The following is a 25,318-nucleotide window of genomic DNA, read 5'->3' as shown; positions in this document are numbered from 1 at the left end:
GGTTGAAGAATGGACAAACTAGGGACACGACAGGATGGAAATGGATAGCAAACAATAATTGAGACGGTGGTGAACGGAGGCAAAGCGTTGACGTCTAGGATTTAAGAGAAGGAGGGAAGGGCCGACAACCGTTAGGGTTTTCCATCTTAAATAGAACAATTAATCTGTTTGCTTTCCATTTTTCTGTTAGTTTACTAATAGTCCAAGAAGCCTTAGGTACCATTTAGAACCATTCTCAAATTGAAATTGCCAATTTCTAGGATCTTTTCCCTTTAAAATTTAAAAATTTATTTATAAAAAATATGTAATATAATGGGTATAAATATTTTTGTTAGTATTTTATTAACTATACGTTGCTTCACTCAAACAACAAAAAAATTTTCACCTCTGCCCTTACGACCCATTTGGATCGCAAATATTGTTTCATAGGTAGAGATATTAAATATTTAGGATTTTAAATGTCTGAGTTTTAAGGATTTGGGATAACTAATGTCTATGTTTGGATATGCATGATAATTAATGTCTCGAAACTAAGGGCCTGTTTGGTAGGCAATTTCAAAACAGAATTTTGAAAACATGAGATTCAAAGAAAACAAAGTTGCATTTCATGTTTTCAGATATGTGTTTAGTAACAGATTTATAAATTAAATTCCAATTTAAACAATTTTTCAAAAGATGTTTGAAAATATATTTAGTTACTCGCTACATGCTAGGTTGAATATGAACCCTTACTAATTAAATTATGAAGTTGTTTTATGTTAAATTTTTTGTATAATTATTATTTTGTAATATCATATAATATATAAAATGTAATATATTACGTTATTTTAATTTAACAAGAATAATTGAGTTTATAACAGAAATAATTTATTTGTTATTATTTTTATCATTTTTAATATAACTCTGCATTTTAAAATCTTTAATTCAAAATTTGGATACATTGAAAACATACAAAAGTTTTCAAAATTTGTGCTGTTTGGATTACAGAATCCAGAAAACAATTTTCAAAAGTAGAATCTAGAAAACAGTTCTAAAATACAAAATTCAAACTACCAATCATACACATATTCACTAAACTTTGTGAATTTGAAAAAATAAAACAAAGTCTGTGTTGCCTACCAACCAGGCCCAAAATATCTATGTTTGATTTACCATTTTTATACATAGAAACCAAAATTGTATAATTATTTTAAGAGAACAATTAATATAGTCATAGTTTAAATTAAGAATTATTTAATATATTGTTATATTAATTAATTATTTAATCAATTAATAAAAAATGAATGAATATTTTTATATTAAACACTAAAACATTAATTAAATTATTTTAGTTAATTACTAAAAATAATTAAATAAATACAATATTAATAATTAATAATAAAATTTTGTATTAAATAGTTAAGATAACATAAAATATTTATTGCAAATGTATTAATTGAAATTTATTAAGTATGAGTAATGTATTTATTTAGTAATTAATTAATTAAAACTAATAGTAATGATTAATTGATATTAATTAATTAATTAGACTATATTTTTATTGTTCATCTTCCAAACATATAAATCCCACCTGTATAAAGGGCGTTAGAAAATCTGTGTCAGATGAGTTTCAAAGTTTCATGGATAATAATATCTTGGATTTTAATATCAAGAGAAATAGTCTCTTTTCATTAACAAAAAATGAAATCCTGTGAAACAAAGAAACATATTAAATGTTTGTTTGAAATTCCTTGGCAAAACTTGTGAAACAAACAAACCTTTAAGGTAATCTAGAGATTTGTTGCCTTAGAGTCCACATTGCGCTTTGAGAACTGTGATGGAAATTTATCTTTTGGAATGTTGATGATTGTGCGCTTCCACCATAAGAGCCTTAGTTAAGGGTCTTGTCACCAATCTGTCATCATTTTTTTAAGGAGAAATAAATTTCATTGACAATGAAGCAAATTAGTACTTAAAGAATAATTTTTACCCCTATTGGAACCAAGGCTTACCCTTCCTAGAACCTTTGGGAGGTTTAGTTTACCGCCTTGACATTTTTTTTGAAAAGGAAACATGACATTTCATTGATAAAATGACAAGAGACTAATGCCAAGAATATATATATTTTTTTCAAGCCTATATAGTTTACCATCATAACATTTCAAGCCTATATATATTTTTTCAAGCCTATGGATGCCAAGAATAATTTCTATCCATAAAGTGCTATCCTTCTGTGTGAATCTCACTCATCACATGGTTCTTGATTTTCATAGTTTCAGATTTAGCGGTCTTCTTTCAAGAGCCATCTTGTTCCGTGTTGAGTTGTATTTCATTTTGCTTTACTTTTATAGCCTAGTCTAGTTATGGGCTTTAGTTAGTTGTATTTGCTTCATTTTCCTTGTTCTGTTTCACTGTAATTTGCGCATTAGACACTTCTCAGTTCATCAATAAAAAGTCTTGTTTCCTTAAAAAAAAAGCAATTTCATCGTAAGAACATCGTTCCCTAACTTGAAAGAAGACCTCAAGACCCCGTCAAGGCCTCCATATTGTGTAGGCTAGAGGACTAATTCCAAATCACTAAGTACACACCTAAATTATTACCATTGCAGATGAAGTCCCTTATCGATTTCCCTAAGGTAATACATGGTGACTTTGATGGGAGCTTGAAGAAGGGATGAGTAATAAATGGGCAAGCAATTTATAATCGATAGAGTCAGTTTATTTATATCCCTTAAAGAGTTGAAGACTCCTCCCATTTATCTATTTTAGCTCTAAGTTATCAACCATTGGCTCCCAGAAAGCCCAAGCTTGAAGGTTGTGACAGCTTTTGGTTCAGTGATTGGTGGAGACTTTTTCCATAGATACACTTTTTGTTTGCAAGCTCTCCTTAGCTTTCAGGCGAAGATATTGAAAAGGCTCTTTGTTCTATTAATGCTTATATACATGTCTATTTCTCTTTATGGGTCTACTTGCTGTTTTGTATCTCTCCTTTTTCTTTTTCATTCCTTTTGGGAGTTTGTATCCTGAACTTTTTCTTCTTTTTGTTTTCATTTTTTTTTTTTTTTTCCAAAAAACCTAAGGGAGAAACAAAGGTAGGAAAAATGCAATCCTTTCTTACTATATCCAAAGGGGCCGCCAGATTATCTGAGGAGGTGGTTGATAAGGAAAGTTAACCAAGCTAGTCTGAGTAGTCTTTATGATGCATGCAGTCTGTCTCTATTGTTCCTTTTTATTTACTTGCCATTTTATGGACTCCTTCAACATGTAATCTTGCATCATTTTATTTGTCTGCTGGCGGATGTATCATTTTTTTGAGGTAGTTATGTTTGCTTAACTGGAAAGTTAGTGTAATTTGTGTCCAACACATTGTGATTAACATTACAGGACGCTATGAATCATCATGGGGATGTTCTGAAGGATTAAGAAATTTAGATTTCTGTACACCAGAGGTAATGTAATGTTAAAATAAACTTTTTTCAATGCTACCTTCCTTCTAATTCATGATTGATAATTTTTCATATATTTTCTTTGAGTTTAATATATCTCACATTTTCCTATAGGCTGTTGCCTTCTTCTTCTTCTTTTCTCCCATCTCTCTCTCTTTCCTCCCTTCTTTTTTAAAAAAGAATATTCCTTTTCTGATATATAAAAGAACTCACCTTTTTGTTTATGTTGTGAGGTACTTGAGATTGTTATTAATACTCCTCTTTCCAGTCCTCTTATGATTGTGAAAATCCAAAGGAGTCCGAGTCTCCACGCTTTCAAGCCATACTCCGAGTCACAAGTGCTCCTCGAAGGAAGTATCCTGCAGATATCAAAAGTTTTTCCCATGAACTAAATTCAAAAGGCGTACGACCTTTCCCACTTTGGAAGTCACGTCGTCTAAATAATTTGGAGGTGCTATCTTGTCTCTGTGTGTGATATTTTCTAGCTCCATAATAAATTGTCTCCTGAAGCTTATGCTGTTTGTGATTACATTTTTTGCAGGAGGTCTTAGTTATGATACGAGCAAAATTTGACAAGGCAAAGGAAGAAGTAAATTCTGACTTGGCTATTTTTGCTGCTGATCTGGTTGGAGTTCTTGAAAAGAATGTGGATACTCATCCAGAGTGGCAAGAGACAATTGAAGACTTGTTGGTTTTAGCTCGCAGCTGTGCTATGTCATCCCCTGGTGAATTTTGGCTTCAGTGTGAAAGCATTGTTCAGGAATTGGATGATAGACGCCAAGAACTTCCTCCTGGCATGCTGAAACAACTTCATACTCGAATGCTGTTCATTCTCACTAGATGTACGAGGTTGCTGCAGTTCCATAAAGAAAGTGGGTTAGCTGAAGATGAAAATGTTTTTCAGCTTCGTCAGTCGAGAAATCTGCATTCTGCTGATAAACGCATTGCTCCAGCTATGGGAAGGGAAATGAAAAGTTCTAGTGCAGCCAAGGCTTCTAAGACAGCTTCTTCCAGGAAATCTTACAGCCAGGAGCAGCATGGTTTAGATTGGAGCAGAGAACACAATATACTACCTGGGAATAATGTCTCAACATCTCCCGATGATACTTCAAAGAATTTGGTATCTCCTACTGGCAGAAGCCGGATGGCTTCTTGGAAAAAATTGCCTTCTCCAGCAGCAAAAAGTGTGAAAGAACCTACTTTGAAGGATCGGGGTGATAATAAGAAATTTAAATCTTTGAATGTGTCAAAAATCGGGTTGGGTGTTTCTGAAACTGATTTGGCTGCTGCCAAGGTTTCTGAGCTTCATCCGCCCAGAGATTCTCATGACCAACCTACAAAGCACCAACATAAGCCTTCTTGGGGTTGGGGTGATCAACCAACTGTATCTGATGAGAGTTCAATAATTTGTCGCATTTGTGAAGAAGAAATTCCTACAGCAAATGTGGAAGATCATTCAAGAATTTGTGCAGTTGCTGATCGATGTGATCAAAAGGGTATAAGTGTTAATGAACGTCTACTCAGAATTGCTGAAACTTTAGAGAAGATGATCGAGTCTTTTACGCAAAAGGATTCTCAGCATGTAGGAAGTCCGGATGTTGCAAAAGTTTCAAATTCTAGCGTGACCGAAGAATCTGATATTTCCCCAAAGCATAGTGATTGGTCCCGCAGGGGCTCAGAAGACATGCTAGATTGCTTCCATGAAACTGATAGTTCTGTATTTATGGATGACTTAAAAGGTTTACCTTCCATGTCTTGTAAAACTCGTTTTGGTCCAAAGTCTGATCAAGGTATGACAACATCATCGGCTGGTAGCATGACTCCTAGATCTCCCTTATTAACACCAAGAACCAGTCAGTTTGACTTGTTTCTGGCTGGGAAAGGTGCATACTACGAACATGACGATCTTACGCAGGTATCCTTTATGTCAATGCTCATTTCTTTTCGACATTTTTTAATTGTAAAATATACCCTGTGGCATGTATGAGATCTTTGAGGAGCCAAAATATAGTAAGGAAACAAACCGTAGTGTAGATATTTTCTCCAGTAAGCAATAAGTTAATTAATTTATTTTTCAAATTATATTAGTAATGAGAAACAATCTTAACGGAAAATCCTCTGTATCACAGCAGTAAAAAATTACGAATAAAATGTTACAACAATATAGAGTAAAAACTCCAGAAAAAGAAAACAGTGAAGAAACTTTATTTAAAAATAAGAAGAAAGCTTCCTAACTCAACTACTCAAGTTGATTATACTTGTTGAATAATCACTGAACTTAAAAATGCTGCTCTATAAAAAGTGTCTACATTGTTTTGTGTAGTTTTGTGAGGACTTCTAATTCTTATACTACGTAGAAAGTAATTATAAGAAAGCATAGTACTTTAAGGGTTACTCAATCCAATACCTGAATAGGAACTGGGAGAGTTTCATTGTTTGTTTTTAGTTGATCGTACTTTTGGTTGTTTTATTTTTAGTATTTTCTTTTGTTTGGGTTTTCGACTTGAATTTAGGATAGAAGAAGAATATTATTGTATTTCTTCTTACTTATCTAAAACAACTACAAGGTCTTCTTATTTCTTGTATCTTTGAGCATTAGCCTCTTTTCATCCACTTTATGAAAAATCTTAGTATCCTTTTCTTTAAAAGAAAAAAAAGAAAAGACCTTTATTTATTATTATTTTTTTTAATAGGAAAATCAACTTTCATTGAGAAAATAATGAAAAATCTTGGTATCCTTTTCTTAAAAAAAAGAAAGACCTTTAGTTAACATATCAGCTGTTTGATTAGTTGTTGGAAGCTAAGAAATGCATATTACACTTGCATCTATCTTCTCCTTTATGAAATACTACATTTAAGACTAGATTATGTGTTATGGCGATGATAACAAAACAGTAGATCCATATGGGAGTCTTTTGAGACAATTTTAATTCAAGTATTCTGTTAAACCATATATCTCCACAAATACCATGTGCTAAGGCTCTAAATTCTTGTACAACACTGCTTTTGGCTACTACATTTTGTTTTTTACTATGCTTCTGGCTACTGCATTATTCATTTTTCGTTATAATATTGGACAATTAGATAGTCAAATACAAAATGATGGTGTAAATATATTGTAATTTGTTTAATTTCCCATTGGAAGATGTATTTCTAGAATGAGCTACATTAAGGGCAAAAAAAAAAAAAAAAAAATCACCCGATATACGACTTGTGAGTCTATCTCTCTATATATAGATGCATGTTGTATTCTTCGTGATTTTTTTTGTAAAAAAAACCCTCGTTTTCTAGATTATATTGATTATTATGTCTCATTGTAATTCGAAGATTAGCCTCTTTTCATGATATCAATGAAAAGTTTGTTTCCGTTTAAAAAAAAGGGGAGAAGAATATATTTTTGGCTTGATTCTTGGAATGCTGAATGCCCTTTGAAACACCAATTTCCTCGGCTATTTAATATTACTTCTAATCCTAAGGGTTCAGTCTGAGCATTCGGATGCAACCACCTCCTCTTGGGACTTGTCCTTTTGCTGGAGGCTTAAGGAGGAGGAAGCTTCAGAATTTCAGCAATTATTAGGTTGCTTGGCTAGTTAGAGAATTTTGGGTCGTTCAAATTCACGATATTGGAGCTTGGATCGTTCTAGTAGATTTTCTGTTAAATCATTATCCAAGCAGTTGGATACTTCGGCTTTTATGGGAAAGGATATTTATCATGTTTTGTAGAAAACTAAAAGTTCTATGCGTATAAATATCATCATTTGGGTGATGATTCATGGCATGCTTAATTGTTCATCCACTTACAATGCAAGCTTCTGAATCATTGTCTTTGTCCTTCGATTTTTCCTCTTTGTTTGGCTGAAAGTGAGGATTTGCAGCATCTGCTTTTTCAGTTTCCTACTCAAGTTAGATATTGTGGAGGTTTTTTGCTTACTTTAATCTACAACGGACTTTATAAAAAATCAAAATTAAAAGTTATTTAAGGAAACATAACTTTTCATTTACTTAATGGAAAGAGGTTAATGTTCAAGATACAATGAAACCAAACATAAAACAAGCAAAACTTGAAATGATACAACAATACAAGGCAGGAAAGATAAAGTATTCCAATTTAAACACAAGACTTGAATAGAAAGTTTTGCAAAGAGCTTGGAAAGAGAGCACCAGGATGAAGTTTAACCCGAGCAGAATCAAAGTAAGCAGACCATAGAAGAGACTTATCCTGAAAGATCCTTTGATTTCTTTTGAACCAGATCTCTGAATGGATAGCTTTAACTGTGTTTGACCATAGTAATTTAGAGTTCTCATAACTCCATTTATTTTTGGTCACTTCTGCCATGTAAATTCCATTTTATAAAATTAATAAAGGAGGTGCTTGGGTAAGACTATTGCTAAAAAAGAGTTCTTGATGTATGCGGACAGCACGAACATATTCTACTTTGATGTTTTTTTGGGGGGGGGTGTTGCGGTGGTAATGTTTTAGTCCTGCATAAATCATGGAGAATTTCATGTAGTTCTTTCACAATTAAGATCTTTATGAGTAACACAAGTTTCCTGTAAACATAAAATACTGCTTTTCTGATGAATAAAACATGATTATCATTAACTCAAGGTTCATGAATAAGTTATTGTCCAATAATGAGCAAGGACTTTCTATCTTTGCAGATCAGTGATCTTGCAGATATTGCACGCTGTTCAGCAAATACACCTCTGGGTGATGATTGCTCGATGCGATATCTGCTGACATGCCTTGAGGACTTGAGAGTTGTCATTAATCGCAGGAAGTTTAATGCACTGACAGTTGAAACTTTTGGCACTCGCATTGAAAAGTTAATCCGGTCTGTATGTTTGCAGTATAAATTTGATTTTCAAAGTAATATGCACTACTTTACCATGTGTTGGCGTTCTATTGTATCTAATGACTCCCATCATGCCAAATTTCTTTTTAACATTCTCTTGAATGTGTATACTGCCTTAGATTTTGCTTGACTTTTGATGGTTGGTGATTTTATAGGGAGAAGTATTTGCAACTTTGTGAGCTGGTGGATGATGAAAAGATTGAAATAGTAAGTACTGTTATTGATGAAGATACTCCTCTTGAAGATGACATTGTTCGTAGCTTAAGAACTAGTCCCATCCATTCTTCAAAGGACCGTACATCAATTGATGACTTTGAGATTATAAAACCAATCAGCCGTGGGGCATTTGGTCGGGTTTTCCTGGCTAAAAAGAGGACAACAGGGGACCTTTTTGCAATAAAGGTTAATTTTCCGACTGATGCTTAAATAATGTTCCCAGCGTTTTACCTCATTTTTTGGCCTCTTCTTTTCCATGCTTGTGATGAGTTCATCATTCAACGACATTTATTTTTCCTTCTTCTTCTTTAGGAATTTTCTATGATGTCTATAATCTTTTTTCTTATTCCAAATTATACTTTCCATATTTCATGGAGGATAATATTCTTAGCCTGTAGTGCATGCATACAATTTCTCTACATTTGAAAGTGTTAAACTGAAATGAATTACCAAAAATGATATAGGAGCATCAGAAGTTGTTCGCATCAATTAAGGATTCGAGCAAGATTGCTAGGACCGTGAACAAAATCCCACATTGGTTAGGGAAGAGAATGATCATGGGTATACAAGTATGGATAATTATCTCCATTGGTATGAGGCTTTTTGGGTGGTACCTAAACCAAAGCCATGAGAGTTTTTACACAAAGTGGACAATATCATATCATTATGGAGATATGTAAAGGTCCGTTGTCCTTATCAATTGATACTAGAGCCTTGGTCTAAATCTAGCTATATTGTGAAATCCTTCAATTATGAACGAAGAAATTTAGTGAGCCTCATTCGTGCTCTATTTGGGTAGTCTTGGTTTCCCCTACCTTGATAAGAGCAAGTGTGATTTGTGCTCGTGTTCGTGCTCGTATGCTCTATTTGGATATTAACTTGAGATGAACGGGATGTGCCTTGGGGGTAGAAGAGCAAGTTGACTCAAGATGAATTGGAGATGCATTGAGATTTAGAGCAAGCTCTCAGGGTTGGGAGTGGACGGATATGTTCAATGAGGCTCAAAGTGGTACTTTGTTCGAGGGGAGGATTTTTCGGAGTGCGAACAAAATCCCACATTGGTTAGGGAAGGGAGTGATCAAGGGTATGTAAGTGTGGACAATTATCTCCATTGATATGAGGCCTTTTAGGTGGTACCAAAGTCTAAGCCATGAGGGTTTTATCCAAAGTGAACAATATCATACAATTGTGGAAATATGTGGTGGTCCGTTGTCCTTATCAAAGATACCGTAATTTACCCTAATCCTACTACATCATTCGATGCCTAAAAAAAAGGCTACATTTCCTCCAATATTTTAGTTTGGTTTGCTTCTTAGCTTCTTTTGGGGCTCTCTTTTTAAGATTTTGGTGCTTCTTAGTTGTAGGCTTTTCGTATTATTTGCTTCAAATTCATCCATTGTGATTCTCTTTTCTATTTGTTTTATTTAATTGGATATTTTATATTTTGGAGCATTAATCTCTTTTCATTATATCAATGAAAAAGTATTGTTTCCTTTTAAAAAAAATCTCCTTGATTTCCTATGCAAGAGGAGACAAATCATTGTTATCTGATTTGTCATAGAAAAAAGTTCATTTTAGGAATGGGGCTTTTTTCATTTCTTTTCCTTTTTTCTTCATATTCAGCAAACCACTTCTTGACGTCATCCTTCAATTTTCTAAGTTTAGAATTAATCACAAATCATTCTTGTATTTTTCATCATGGCTCCGTAAAACTAGATTGTGCGTATAACATGTCATTCCATCTAATCATTTTTTAAAAAAGGTAAGTATGCTCTCTCCTCTCTCCTCTCTTCTCCTAATCAGTAATCCCGACGGCTAGTTTCATTTTCCGATCATCCTTTCAACCTTTTTTGGTCAATTTATTTTCTCTAAGTTGTCTCGTTTTGCAGGTAATTCAGCTTTTGTTTCTCCTTGATCTAATGGAAATCAATAACTGTAGCATTAATAAGCAGTTCTTTTGTGTTTGTTTGGTGGGTTTGGTTTCTTTGTGGAAACTTGAGCAATAACTAGAAGATCTTATTCTTGTTGCCAATGGTAAGGTGGCTAGAGGTCCGTGTGTTTGAGTTGTTGCTCTGCCCAGTTTATGCCTTCTTCTCGAAAAAAAACCAGATTTGATGATGGTGTCATTCCCTTATCTAAGTTTTGTTCATCAGTGGGCTTGTTTGTGGAGTGTGCACTTTGGCCAAGTTCGGGGAGCAAAAATATTCATGTATCTATTGGATTTGACAAACAAGGTTGGCAGATGTTTTGATCCTTGATCAGCAGAAGTATGAAAGTCTTCTTAGCCTTTAAATCCGTTCAAAATGTCACTTTCTCTTAGGTTGTAAATTTGAAATACCCTTAGATGTTGAGAAGGCCGTTGTCAAGGAAATTGATAAGACGATCACGGGTTCCTTTCAAACCAAATGTCTGCAAGCAAGGCTTTGACCACATTAATCCAAAGTAAATTTGGATTCGGTAAAAAACAGTTTGTAGCTTGTTGGCTAAGTGGTGCGGCTGAGTTAAGGCTTCAACTCGTTCCACTCATCACTGGTTTGATCCGTTTGGTACAAAAAAAAAAAAATGTAATTTTGGATTCGGTTTAAGTTTTGGACCAATAAGAATCTGCAAAACATTGTCACCAAAAACATTGCTGAAGGCCAGCTAAGATTGAAGCAAGCAAACAAACGATACCAACACTTTTCAGCATATCCACAAATAAGAACAAGTGCTGCAAGTCATCCGAAGCGGCCATACATAGAGGGCATATATATGGGGATAAGCTGTGAGGGGGAAGTTTCTTCTCATAACTGAAGCACAATTTAATAAACCACAAGGCATAATGGTGAAGATTAAAGAGTCTTGGAAAAATCTTGGAGCTAAAGTTTTTATTACTTAATTAAAATGAGTGATAAATTCCCTTTAAATAGATCCAAAGTGAAAGGGCCTATACACACCTAATTAACTAACTAACTTAGCCTCCTTTAAATAGACCCAAAAGAGAAGGGTTTGTCACACCTATTTTAAAATTAAAACTAAATTTAAAAAGAGAATACAATCAGTCATTTTGCAAAAAATACCCAAAATACCCTTTCTACAATAAATGCCCAAAATACCCTTAATATCCCTACATCAAGTCGGACCCTTTAGAATTAAACTCATCCTTGAGTTTTTTTTTGAACAAGAAACAAACCACTTCATTAAGATAATGAAAGATGTTACAAGTGTATGAAAGGAAACAAACCGTAAAGAGCAAAACTATCCAAAACACTAAATAACGCAAAAAGGATCAGTAAATGCACCAGGACATCTTAACTAGGTTGACACCTCTCGAGCATTCTCATCATCTCCTAGAAGGACTAAAATTCCATAGCTAAGTACAATATAAAGAAGACCTTGCATATGACAAGGCTTACAACCGAAAGATAAACTGAGAATTAATAACCATAACTAGGCTGTTACAAAATCAAGAGAGTGGGAAAATGAAGGCATTCCAATTGAGGTTGATGTCTTGTATAGAGAAGTCTTGAAAAGCTTTGGAAAGAGAGCACCAAGAGGAGGCATTATGGCCGATATCGAATTTAAAGGAGCTAATAGAAGCTTTGTCTTGAAACACTTTTTGATTCCTTTCGAACCAAAGTTCTGATAATAAAGTTTTAACTGCGTTGGTCCAAAGTAATTTTGGCTTCTTCTTCAAATATGGGCCAATCAAGAGTTGAAGCTCATTAGCCTTAAAATCATTATCAAGAACCCAGCTGACATTGAAGCACTTAAATAGATTTGTCCAACAATTTTCTGCAAAAATGCATTGGAAGAACAAGTGTAAGAGAGATTCTGAGTTTACCCAACAAAGAGAGCAAACCTGTGGAGAAATATAGCGAGTACGTAACTTCCTTTGGAGGATATCTGCATTGTTAAGTAAGCCGTTCAACATGATCCATATCAGTATATTTACCCTTCTAGGATTCTTAGACTTCCATAAGGGTGATTCTAGTAGCGGACCAATTGGGGAGAAGGATAGATGCTTTACAAGAGACTTGACTGAGAAAAACCCACTTGGTTCTAAAGGCCACCTTTTATCAGGAAGCGAATTAAGTTTACAGTGATAGAGTTTTCCAGTTAGGAGCTGGAATTTTTCTGCCTCTTCATCCTTTAACAGTCTTCTAAAATGAAAAGTCCAAGAGGTTGAAGTCTCATCCCAATAGTCTTGTAATGAACCTTTGGGTTTGGTGGAGATGGAGAAGAGATTAGGGAATGAGACTTTTAGAGGAACCAAATCCAACCAAGGATCACACCAAAAGCTTACCCTTTCACCGTTACCAACTTTGAAGGCTGCCAAGGAGTCCACTTTTAACCAGAATCTTGAGATGTTAATCCAGGGGCTTCTAAGGCTGCTGGAAGATTTACCATTGGTATGCCAACCAAACTTGCTTCTTCCATGAATGCTTATAATTACTTTCCTCCAAAGTGAAAGCTCCTCGAGTTTTAAGTTGAAAGCTTGAACTCATCTAGGGCTTGATAAGGGAAGATATGTCTGCAACATTGAAAGTATTGCTTGTGTTGAATGAAGATGGGAGGTCGATCTTGTAAGCATTTTCACTGAATTTCTTAAGTATAGCAAATGGTCTGAACTTTTTGTCATTAAGTTTGTTGTATGCTCCTTTTGGTAAGTGGTCCTTTCGAAGATATATCATTACAAGGTTTCCCGGCTTGAACAGTCTTTTATGAATATCCGTTTGAGCTTTGTATGTAGTGGTTGCTTTCTCTAGGTGGTCATTGACTTCCGAGTGTAGCTCTTGAATACGTTCAGCAAATTGTTCAGCTTCTTCACTAATATCTACATTAGAAGGAAGAGTTGTAAGATTAAAAGTCAAACGAGGGGGCCTAGTGTATACAATCTCAAATGGACATTTCCCCATTGATCTATTCTGCATGTTGTTGTAAGCAAACTCTGCTTGTGCAAGGTTAGTGTTATGTTATTTTGGTTGATTTCCACTTAGACATCGAGGCATATTGGCCATTGTTCGGTTTATAACTTCTGTTTGACCGTCTGTTTGTGGGTGGCTTGAAGAGTTAAATTTGAGGTTAGTGCTAAAACGCTTCCACAAACTTTTCCAAAAAAAAAAAAAAAATCATAAATTTAACATCTCTATCAGACACAATTGCCTTTGGAATTTCATGAAGCCTGACAATATCTTGAAAGAAAATATTAGCAATGTTCAAAGCATCATATATTTTCTTACAAGGTATGAAATTAGCCATTTTACTAATCCTATCCACGAAAACAAATATAGATAAGGGAGTTAAACTCCCTTTGTATCCTTGGCAACCCTAATATAAAATCCATCGATAAGTCCTCCTAAATGTTAGTAGGGATTGGAAGGAGTATACAAACCGGTGTTTTAAGTGTGACCTTTTGGAGATTTGGCAAGTAAAGCACCTTTTGACTAAATTGTTGACATCTTTTCGAAGCGAAGGCCCGAAAAAACGGGTGACAAGGGTTTCATAGTTTTGTCACGGCCTAAATGAGCTGCTAGGCCGCCTGAATGGGCTTCCATGATGATAGCCTTGCGTAGAGATCCTTGTGGGATGCATAAACCTATTACCACAAAATAAAAAACCATCCAAAAGGTGGTAGTCCTTAGGAGTAGAGTTAGAGAAACATGTTTGCTAAATATCATGGAAATTTGGGTCATTCTCTTAACAAGTTGGTAGGTGGTCAAAGACAATAATTTTACTTTGAAGCATGGTAAGGAGGGATGACTTTCTACTCAAGGCATCAGCCACTTTGTTAGTGATTCTAGAGGTATGCTTGATGACAAAATCGAATTTTTGTAAAAAGGAAATCCATCTAGCATGCATTCGGTTTATGTTTTTCTAAGAATGAATGAATTTTAAGGAATAGTGATTGACTATTAAAACAAATTCCTTGCCTATAAGATTATGTTCCCATTGATGGAGGGCTCTGACCAATGCATAAAGTTCTTGTTCATAAGTGGACCACTTTTGTCTAGTCTCACTTAACTTTTCACTAAAAAACTCCAAAGGATGGGACTCTTGAGAGGACAACCTCTATGCCAATAAAACTTGATTCTATAGCTACTTTAAATACTTTAATAAAATCTGGGAGGGCTAAAACCGGTGGGTTGGCTAGCTTATCTTTTAAAGCATTAAAACTATCCAAAGTCTCTTTAGACCATGAATTTACCGTTCTTTAGACAATGAGTTAAAGTGGCAGCTATAGAGCTAAAATTCTTAATAAATTTACGGTAAAATGATGCTAAACCAAGGAAAGATTGCACCTCTTTGACCGATGTAGGTATTGACCATTCTTTGATGCTGCAATTTTTTTGAGGATTCGCTTGGACACCTTCTTGTCCAATAATGAAGCCAAGAAATTTGATGCTGCTGCATAAAAAGAAACATTTCTTAGGATTGATGTATAGAGTATTAGATTCAAGGATAAAGAATACTTCTTGGAGGTGTGTAAGGTGGCCATTGATAGTCTTTCTATAAATTAGGATGTCATCAAAGTAAATGACAACAAATTTGTTGATGCAAGGTAAAAATATTTGGTTCATAAGTCTCATAAAAGTGCTAGGTGCATTTGACATCCCTAAGGGCATTACAAATTCAAATTTACTATGGACTAATGCAACAAAAGCATTGCTTGCTGAGATTTTGTTTGAAAGAAACCAAAGAGTGTTCCATGATAAGGAAACTCCTTGGTTTGCTCGGTTTGAGGTTGCAAAGCTTAATGCTTCTCTTTGGTGCTCCCTCTCTAAAACTTTTGAAGCCTACTCCTTACAAGATATACGTCTAAGTTGGCAGGCATTCATTCAATTGGACAGCTAGTTTCAGAAGATAGTGGACTACTTTTTAGAATTTTGTGGTCGTGCTTTCAGGATTTTTGTCTCTATTGTTGTCTTTGTTTTTGATTTCTGAGTATTGCAGCTACTGTTTAAGTAGCTTTTGTAAGTTTTCGTTTGTTTGTTCATAGTCTCTTTTGGTTGCATTGTAAGGCTTCCTTTATCTTAGATCTTAGTTCTTGGTTTTGTAGAGTCAGATATGATGAGGGGCTAAGGGGGTGTTAACCTAGTTGAGATGCTCGGGTGCGCCTTCTGATCCTTTGGTTGTAGTTCTTAGTCTTTTGCCTTTATATTTCAAGTACACATCTCCTGTAAACTCTTTTAATGAATAATAAAGGCTGTTTCCCTTTTCAGAAAAAAAAAGAAAAGGCATTACAAGCCACTCAAATAGTCCTTGGTTAGTTTTGAATGCAGTTTTCCACTCATCCTCCGGTCTAATTCTTATTTTGTGGCATCCACTATGTAGATATGCCTTGAAAAATACCTTTGCACTGGCTAATTGGTCAAGTAGGTATGAAAATCTTGAGATTGGAAATCTATATTTGATTGTTATCCTATTGACTGCACGACTGTCTATGCATAAGTGCCTTCTACCATCTTTTTGGGGAGCTAAAAGCGCTGGGACAGCACAAGGGTTGAGGCTAGGTTGAATATGTTTCTTTTGTAAAAGATCTTGGATAATGGCTTGGAATGTCTCGATATTCACTAGGACTCATTCGATAGTGGGGCAAGTGAGGTAAAGAAGATCCGAGGATGAAATCTATGTTATGTTGGATGTCTCGGAGTGGAGGTAGGTCACTTGAGACCTTAATAATGGAGGGAAACTTGTCTAAAAGGTTCTGCACTTTGCTGTCCATAGGGGTTGGTAATAAGGCCTCGGGTTTGGCATGGACAAATAAAGCTAGTTTGAATGTATTTGCATTTGCCCATGCTTGTTTATAAGGCATGATAGAAAATAAGTTTGCCTTGTGCTTCTCATTGATGGTATGTTTGCTCATAGGAGTTTTCAAATCAATAGGTAAAAGGATCACCTTTTTACCCATACATTCAAACTCATTTGTGTTGGCATTATCACTATGTTTGGTATGGTTATCATATTACCAAAGTCTTCCAAGTAGAATGTGACAAGTGTCCATTTCTAGGACATCGCATATGATTTGATCTTTGTAGTGTGTTCCAATTGATAATGGAACCGTACAAAGTACATTAATAACAACCTCTCCCCCCTTTTTAATCCATCCTACATTATAGGGGCTTGGATGTGGGTTATCTTTTAGCTTAAGGTGGTGCATAAGTTTCTTAGACATCATGTTTTCCGAGCTTTCCGAGCTACCACTATCGATAACGTTGCACACCTTCCCGTTGATGGTACAACGGGTTCTAAACAACGCGTGCCTTTGATGGTTTGTTTCAATTACCGGAGTCGAGAGGACTTTTTGGATTACACAAGAAAGAATGTCTCCCTCATCCGGTTGGGCCACATTGATGTGTTCCCCATAGTAGTCCTCATCTTCTTCATCCTCATGTTCTTGAATTGTGAGATTCTTCCTTTGGGAACAATCATTAGAAAGGTGTCCCATTTGACCACACCTAAAGCATTTGCCAAGATTAGGTTTATTATAAGGATTATTGTTATTTCTAGAAGAAAAAGTGGGACTTTCCTTAGATTCAACTTCTTTCCCCTTGTTTTTGGTATTTTTGGTAGGTGCTTCACTGGACTGCCTTTTTGAAGTTTCTGCTATGGATTTTCTGGTTGTTGCTGACTTTCTATCCCAATTACTCCTTCGGCTAGCCCACCGTTTCTATTTTAGGGTTTCATCTTTTTCAATTGTGGAGGCTATGGACATTGCTTCTACCAAGGAAGATAGGGGTTGAAGGTGCACCTTTTCTTTGATGAGTTGCCGCAACCCATCAATGAACCGAGCCACTTGTTGACTATCACTCTCGGCTAAGTTGTTCCTAGCACTTAAACAATGAAATTCTTTTGTGTAGTCTTCAATTGATCGAGCTCCTTGCTTGTAATGTCGAAATTGATGGTAGAGAAGCCTTTCATGGTTCACTGACAAGAAATGCTTCTTCATTAGTTTCAACATTTTGGGCCAACTAGTTATAGGCCTTTTACCATGCAAATGTCGATTGCCCTAAATTTGATCCCACCACTTCCCACCACTTCGATGTGCCACTTTTAAGTTTCAAAGAATCAAGTTTTACCTTTTTGTGTTCCAGGGTTCCCATATAGTCAAAGAAATTTTCCATGCTTTTCACCCAATCCAAAAAGATTTTGATATTTATCTTGCCATTATATATGTTGATCTTCATTTTAAAGGCATTTTCTTGCCTCCAATTTGGTTGGCCATGCCAATCATGATAATAATCTTGATTTTTGTACCCTTGTGCTCGTGCAAATCCTTTGAGGTGGATGTATCATTCTTGCTCACATTGTGGACTAGCCGAGTCTTCATCCTCAAATGAATCATAATCCAGCCCCAACAAATTTGGTGCCCCGAGTCCGGTGGGTAAACCGGCAGATGTTGATGATTATGAACAGGATTTGGCAGCTGCACTCCTCTGTCTTCAAATCTTTGATGTAGTCTTGTTGGTTCTCGAATTCTTGAAGGAATTTCTTGGATCCTCCTAGGCAAATCTTGCTTTCTTTGAAGCAATTGATGCTGGTTTTAAGGTGTTTATTGAACTTCTTGCAGCTGATCTTGATTGTTTCCACCAGCTTGGTGTCCAGCTGGTGCTTCTTGGTGAGTTCTTGGTTGATTTTCAACCATTCTTCCCACGTCCAAAGTCAGTTTTTCAATCGCTTGTTACAAACCCATCATAGAATTTTGCATAACACTCATATGATCCATGATGCCGTTGACAGAAGTTTCTAGATTCCGTAATCTTCGGTTGGTGGTTTGAGGAGAAGTGAAAAAAGATGCTTCCGCATCATTAGAAGAGAGGGGGAGAAGAGTGGGGAGTTTACCAAACCCTTTACTCGCCATGAGGTCTTTTCACGAGGTTACTCTGATACCAATTGGTGAAGACTAAAGAGTCTTGGAGAAATCTTGAAAGAATATTGGAGCTGAAGTTTTGGTTGACAAAATCCATGAAAGAGGTATGTATGAAGGCTTCGTGGTTGGAAAAGACAAAGTTCAGATCTCCATCCTTCAATTTGCAGATGATACTTTGTTATTTTGCAAATATGGTGATGACATGCTAGATAATCTTCGAAAAACCCTTGCACTTTTTGAGTGGTGTTCTGGACACAGGATTAATCGGGAAAAATTTGCCCTTTGTGGAATTAACATAGAAGAGAACAAGTTGAGGGCAGTAACCTCAAGGCTGAATTGCCAAATAGTACACCTTCCTTTCTTATACTTGGGCCTCCCCTTGGGTGGATACCCCAAAAAAAAAATGGAGTTTTGGCAGCCGGTAATTGATAAATTACAGAATAAATTAGACAAATGGAGAAGATATAATCTGTCAAGAGGAGGAAGAGTAACTCTTTGCAAATTAGTCCTTTCTAATTTACCAACTTATTATATGTCCTCATTTTTGATGCCAGAAAAGGTGGTTTAAGCCTTAGAAAGAATCATAAGAAACTTCTTTTGGGAAGGCCACAATGGTGGCAAGATAAATCACTTGGTGAAATGGGAGCTTGTCTCTAGAAAGCAAGAAGATGGTGATCTTGGGTTTGGAGGCTTGAAGGCTAGAAACTTGGCACTGTTAGCTAAGTGGGGCGTGCGTTTTATGCACGAAAGTACTTCTGTTTGGAGAAAAGTTATTAAGAGTATTCATGGAAGCAGTTTTTTTGGTTGGCACACTTCCAGAAAGGTAAAATGTAGCCTTTGTAGCCCTTGGATCAGTATCTCAAGATCGTGGAAGTAACGGCAGCTTTTAAGTTAGAAAATGGCAGAAGAATTTCATTTTGGCAAGATCCATGGCTGGATTTTATTCCTCTTAAAGATAGCTTCCCGTCCTTGTTTGGTATAGCCATTAACCCAAATGGTTCAGTGTCAAATCATCGAGATTTTTAAACTTCTTCATGGTCCATCAACTTCAGAAAGCTATTGAAGGAAGAAGATATCTTAGAGTTCCAAAATTTGATACTCCTGGTGTCCAAGAAAGAATTAAAAAACTGCCAAATACTCGCATGTGGTCCCTAGAAGCTAATGGCTCCTTCTCAGTGCTGGTCACATATCTTTCTTTGGCTTCACCACCCACAACTTGCCTTCCGAAAGCTCTCTAGAAGTCCGACAGCCCTTGGAGAGTAAATATAACAGTGTAGATGATGCTTTTTGGAGCCCTTAATTTCTCTTCAGTTTTACAACAGAAGCTGTCTTCCCATTTTCTTTCTTCCAATTGGTGTGCTCTATGCAAATCAGATGGGGAAGACCTCCAACACCTTTTCTTTGACTGTGCATATGCCATTAATTGCTGGAAAGCTCTTTTTAAATGCTTCACCACTTGTTGGGTCTTTGATAATGCTTTCAAAAACAATGTACAGTAGATCCTCATTGGGCCACTCCTCAAGAAAACTTTGAATCTGTTGTGGTCTAATGCTGCAAAAGCATTGCTTGTTGAGATTTGGTTGGAAAGAAACCAAAGAGTGTTCCAAGATAAGGAAACCCCTTGTTGAGGCTGCAAAACTTAATGCTTCTCTATGGTGCTCCCTCTCTAAAACTTTTGAAGCGTACTCCTTACAAGATATAAGTTTAAATTGGCAGGCCTTCATTCATTTGGACAGCTAGTTTCAGAAAATAGTGGACTGTTTTCTCAGCATAATGTGGTCTTGTTTCTCGACTTTTTGTTTTTGATTTCCTATGTTTTGTAACTGCCGTTAAAGAAGTCTTTTTGTTTGTTTGTACTTAGTTTCTTTCTTGTTGCTTTGTAAGGCTTCTTTGTTTTTTGAGTTGTTGGTTCGGATATGATGAGGGCGCTAAGGGGGTGTCAACCTAGTTGAGATGTCCGGGTGTGCTCCTGATCCTTAGTTCTTTGTCTTTATGATTCAAGTACACAACTCCTGTACTCTCATTTAATGAATAATAAAGGCTTGTTTCCCTTTCAAAAAAAAAAAAATTAAAATGAGTGATAAGTTCCTTTTAAATAGACCCAAAGAGAAAGGGCTTGTACACACCTTATTAACTAACTAACCTAACCTCCTTTAAATAGACTTAAAGGAAAAGGATTTTGTCACACTTATTCTAAAATTAACACTGAATTTAAAAAGAGAATACAATCTGTCATTTTACAAGAAATATCCAAGATACCCTTTTTATAAGAAATGTCCAAAATACCCTTAATATCCCTACATCACATAATCCAAATTGTAATGTTCACCCAACGAGGGCTCTTAGACTTTCTCAATGTGTTCACCAATTGTTTTTCTAGAGGGGAAGCCGAAGATAAATGTGTCAGGAGTTTCCAAGACTCTTTTGTCAGAAATAAGACCAAGGAGAGTCTGGAATTCAATAATCTCTTTCCTTTAAGGGGTGTTGGAAATCTAGAGGTATTTTAATCACGTGGCATGGAAGCAAGATGGAGTTCTTAGAATCATTGAACTCTGTATTGGGTTTTTTTCCTTCTGGGAGAAATTGAAATCTATGATTTTGGGCAGGTCAGGAAAAAAGTGGAGTCTAGAGATGATTTTTGCAATTGGGCTTTGGATCCTCCTGAAAGATATTAGGTCAAATCTTTGACGAAATTCTTGCCTGCTTCGGAGGCAATTGTTAAGGAAATTTTCATGGGCATGTGGAAGTCTAAATCCTATTAATTTCCTTCGTTTTGTCCACTTTGTCAAGCTGCAAGTGAAGGCCTACAATTTCTAAACCTTTCATACTCGGGGAATTTTTGGTGGATCTTTTAAGGAGAATGTTATTCAAATATTAGGAAGTCCTGTTCTTGTTGCTATGTTAGTTCTCTTATAATTTCATTTTTTTCCTCACATGATCCATTGTACTTTGAGCATTAGACTCATTTCATTAATTCGATGAAAAAGTCTTGTTTCTGTTTCAAAAAAAATTGGAAGGTCCTGTTATGAAGCCTGATTGTTCTTTACTTTGGTCTATTGCGTAAAAATTTGCTTGCTGCATTTTATTTGGTCCAAAATGGAAGAAGCCAAGATTACTTTGAGTCAATGCAGTCAAAGCTTTGTTATCAGAACTATGGTTTGAAAGGAACCAAAGAGTGTTTCACGACAAAGCATCTCTTTGTTCCTTTAAATTTGATACCGCTCTTATCAATGCCTCCTCTTGGTACTCTCTCTCCAAAGATTTTAAAGATTTCTCCATTCAAGACATCAGTCTCAATTTTTTTTGAACAAGAAACAAGTCACTTCATTAAGGTAATGAATGCTGATACAAGTGAAAGAAAGGAAACAAATGCTAAAGCAAAACACTAGAACATAACATAACAAGGATCGACAAGTGCACCAGGATATCTCAACTAGGTTGACACCTCTATAGCACTCTCATCATCTTCTAACTCTTAAAGCAACGAGACTTAAACTTTAAACTAAGCTGAAAGAAATCAAGCCTGATACATAGGCTTACATCAGATGCGGAACTGAAAGATAAACTTAAAGCCAAAATCTAAGCTATTACAAAATCATGAAAGTGGGAAAATGAAGGCATTCCAATTGAGATTGATGTCTTGAGTGGAGAAATCTTTAAATTCTTTTGCAAGAGAACACCAAGAAGAGGCGTTGAGATGAGTGATATCAAATTTGAGGGGGCTAAGAGATACTTTATCATGAAACACTCTTTGATTCCTTTCAAACCATAATTCTGATAACAAAGCTTTTACTGCGTGACCAAAAGTAATCTTGGCTTCTTCTTCAGTTTTGGACTCATCAAGAGTTGAAGCAAATTATCCTTAAAATTAATGTCGAAAACCCAGCTAATCTTGAAGCAGTTTAATAAACTAAACCAGCAATTTTCTGCAAAAACACATTGGAAGAACAGGTGTGAAAGAGATTCTGAACTTACCAAACATAGTGGGCAAACTTGTGGAGAGATGTAATGAGAGGGCAACTTTCTTTGAAGAATATCTGCACTGTTAAGCAAGCCATTCAGCATTATCCAAATCAGAATATTGACCCTTCTAAGGCTATTGGATTTCCATGGAGAGGAGCAAGATAGGTATAAAACAAGTGATTTGACTGAAAAGAACCCACTTGGTTCTAAAATCCACCTTCTTTTATCGGGAAGCGCATTAAGTTTAGAGTGGGAGAGTTTTTCAATCAAGAGCTGGAAATTTTCAGACTCATCTTCCTTTAGTAATCTGCGAAAATGGAAAGACCAAGAGTCTAATGCCTCATCCCAAAAATCATTTAATGAACCATCGGGTTTGGTTGAAATGTTGAAAAGACTAGGGAAAGAGACTTTTAACGGAACAGTGTCCAGCCAAGAATCAAACCAAAAAGCTATCTTCTTACCATTTCCTACTCTAAAGGCTGCCAAAGATTCTACTTTTTGCCAAGTTTTTGAAATGTTGACCCAAGGACTTCTAAGACTGCTGGAATATTTACCATTTGTGTGCCAATCAAACTTGTTACTTCTATGTATGCTTGAAATTACTTTCCTCCAAGGGGAGTTCTCCTCATTGATGAACCTCCAACCCCATTTAGCTAGTAGACTTTGATTTTTGACTTTCAAACCACTAATACCGAGCCCCCCATCTTTTTCAGACCGAGATACTAGGTCCCATTTTACTAAGTGGTTTAATTTGCTTCCGGAATGCCCTTCCCAAAGAAAATTCCTCAAAAAGTATTTCTATTGTATTTACCACCTTTTCTGGTATCAAGAAAAGTGACATATAGTAAGTAGGAATATGGGAAAGAACTGACTTACAAAGGGTGGATCGTCCTCCTCTAGATAAGTTATATCTCTTCCATTTGTCCAATTTACCTTGAATTTTATCAATCACTGGTTGCCAGAAAGCCAATTGTTTGGGGTAACCGCCTAGAGGGAGGCCAAGATACATAAAAGGAAGAGTGACAGCCTTGCAATTTAGCTTGACAGTTTCTGATCATAACTTGTTATGATCTATATTGATATCACATATAGCTGATTTTTCCCAATTAATCTTCAGCCTGAACACCACTCAATTGTTGGAGGTCAAGAATCTGTCTAGTAGTGAGTAAGAAGCTGTGGAGCCTTCTCTTGACCAAGTAAATTGTCCATTACTAAGGGGAATTTCCATAAGCTTTGTTGAATCAATGAAATTGTTGAACTTTTTCATACCTTTTGTTGGTCTCCCTGATGGAAACCATTCTTGAACCCTTCTTGTAATGTTGAAATCTCCTCCTATACACCATGATTCACAACAATAACCTGAGAGTGAGTATAATTTTGGCCATATGTGCTTCCTTTCTTTGTAATCGGTGGGACCATAAACGTTCGAAACTCAACAAATCTTCTTACAAATTGTTGTACATTTTACAGATAAGGAGTATCCTCCTTTGAGAACTTCTATGACTGAGACTTTGCTTTCATCCCACATAGTTAATAAACCCCCTGATCTGCCTTGTGCTTCCACTAGCTCCCATCCTATGTCTTTGGAGCTCCAAAGCTCCTTTATGATTCTGATATCAAAAAATTCCTTCTTGGTTTCTTGAATTAGGACCAGATCTGGATTGGTTTTCTTGATAATTTGTTTTACTGCTAGTCTTTTTGAGACATCGCCCAGGCCTCTTATGTTCCATGACAAAATTTTCATGATGGAATCTTGGAATTAACCCAAGATCAAGTCACAATCTTCCACAATTGAGGTCAAGTTGCTAGGGATGTATTCTTTGTCGATGGCCTTAATGGAAGGAGGGAAGCTGTTGGATAATTTGTGATCCTCTTCTGATTGAAAAAGGCAGGGCAGATTGTGTTGATAATCCTGTCTGAGATAAACCTCTTCTTCGAAGGGATCAAGTGCTAGAATATCTTCCTCATCACTGCTTATACTCAGCAAGGAATCCTCATCAGAAGCATAATTTTTGATAGATGCTTGAAAAGGTTCAAATACACCTCGAGAAAAAGACACATTTGAGTCTCTAACTTTAAAATCATGAAAAGAGCAGGAATGATTCGAAGGGAATAGCCACTGACCTGTTAATTGGACTAGAGGGTATTTGCACCTTAGTACAACAATTCTCCAGAAGATCTGTGTTTAACATGGAAGTCTAATCATTTCGAAAAGAGGTTTTCTTCCTTGTGAAATGTTTTCTGAAAGGTTTCAAAAGAACAGCCTGCAACTCTTTCCTTTGCTTGCTTATGTTGTTTGGAAGATGACCAGAAGGTGTAGAAGAAGAGATTTTGGCACCGAGATCTTCTTTTGGTAATAATAGAACTTTATCTTGGAGGGAAGGAGCCGAAAAGGACTCTTGGACTTCCTTGTTTGTTGGTATTGAAAAAACCACAGAAGGGTCCAAGGTTTCAGGGCACGAGGGGGCTGCAACATTCAATAGAACTTTCTGACTGTTTGTTGGAAATAAAATGCCATTATTTAATCTTTCAAATTGTTGGAATTCTTCTGAAAAGGTGCTGATATTCTGGTTGTTATTGGAATTAAATTGAGTAATGGCTGGTGGAATAACCGAGAGCATGCCTGTTGAACTTCCCTTGGTGAGTTTTAATGCATTTTTTGATTCTCTCTCCATTAATTGATCTTCCTTCTCTCTTCTTAATGACAGCTCTTCCTTCTCTCTCTTTTGTTCACATTAAACAGGGTAGAAAAGTCAGAACTATTGGACTTAGCTTGAATCTCAACAGCCCTCTCTTCTGGCGGTATTACCATATTTTCTTCCATCTGAAAAGGCTCTTGAAACGATTTTTTTGGCTGAGAAGACTCCTGAACTTCCTTAACCAAAAGGCTGTTAGTATTTTCCTCTGCTGGCGTCATCAAAGCTTTTGAAAACAGGGGATTTCTAGAAAAATTAGAATTGTTGACTGCTGATTTTAAGAAGGACCAATCTTCAGACTTATTTGTATTC

General features: G+C 36.0%; 1 protein-coding gene across 2 annotated transcripts in view; it reads left to right on the top strand.

Annotated features, from left to right (window-relative positions):
• The window catches only part of LOC120082744 (probable serine/threonine protein kinase IREH1), a 64,536-nt gene that overhangs the window by 3,726 nt on the left and 35,492 nt on the right, over window positions 1–25,318 (top strand). For both annotated transcript variants that reach the window (XM_039038028.1, XM_039038029.1), the window contains exons 2-6: window positions 3,364–3,428; window positions 3,694–3,876; window positions 3,967–5,340; window positions 8,088–8,260; window positions 8,437–8,683. In XM_039038028.1, coding sequence (XP_038893956.1) covers window positions 3,364–3,428; window positions 3,694–3,876; window positions 3,967–5,340; window positions 8,088–8,260; window positions 8,437–8,683 — 2,042 coding nt within the window. The remainder of the gene's footprint in view (window positions 1–3,363; window positions 3,429–3,693; window positions 3,877–3,966; window positions 5,341–8,087; window positions 8,261–8,436; window positions 8,684–25,318) is intronic.

Source organism: Benincasa hispida, chromosome 8 (assembly GCF_009727055.1).
Source record: "Benincasa hispida cultivar B227 chromosome 8, ASM972705v1, whole genome shotgun sequence".
Lineage (NCBI taxonomy): Eukaryota > Viridiplantae > Streptophyta > Magnoliopsida > Cucurbitales > Cucurbitaceae > Benincasa > Benincasa hispida.
The sequence above is the reverse complement of the archived record's forward strand: the minus strand, read 5'-3'. Positions and strand labels throughout refer to the sequence as shown.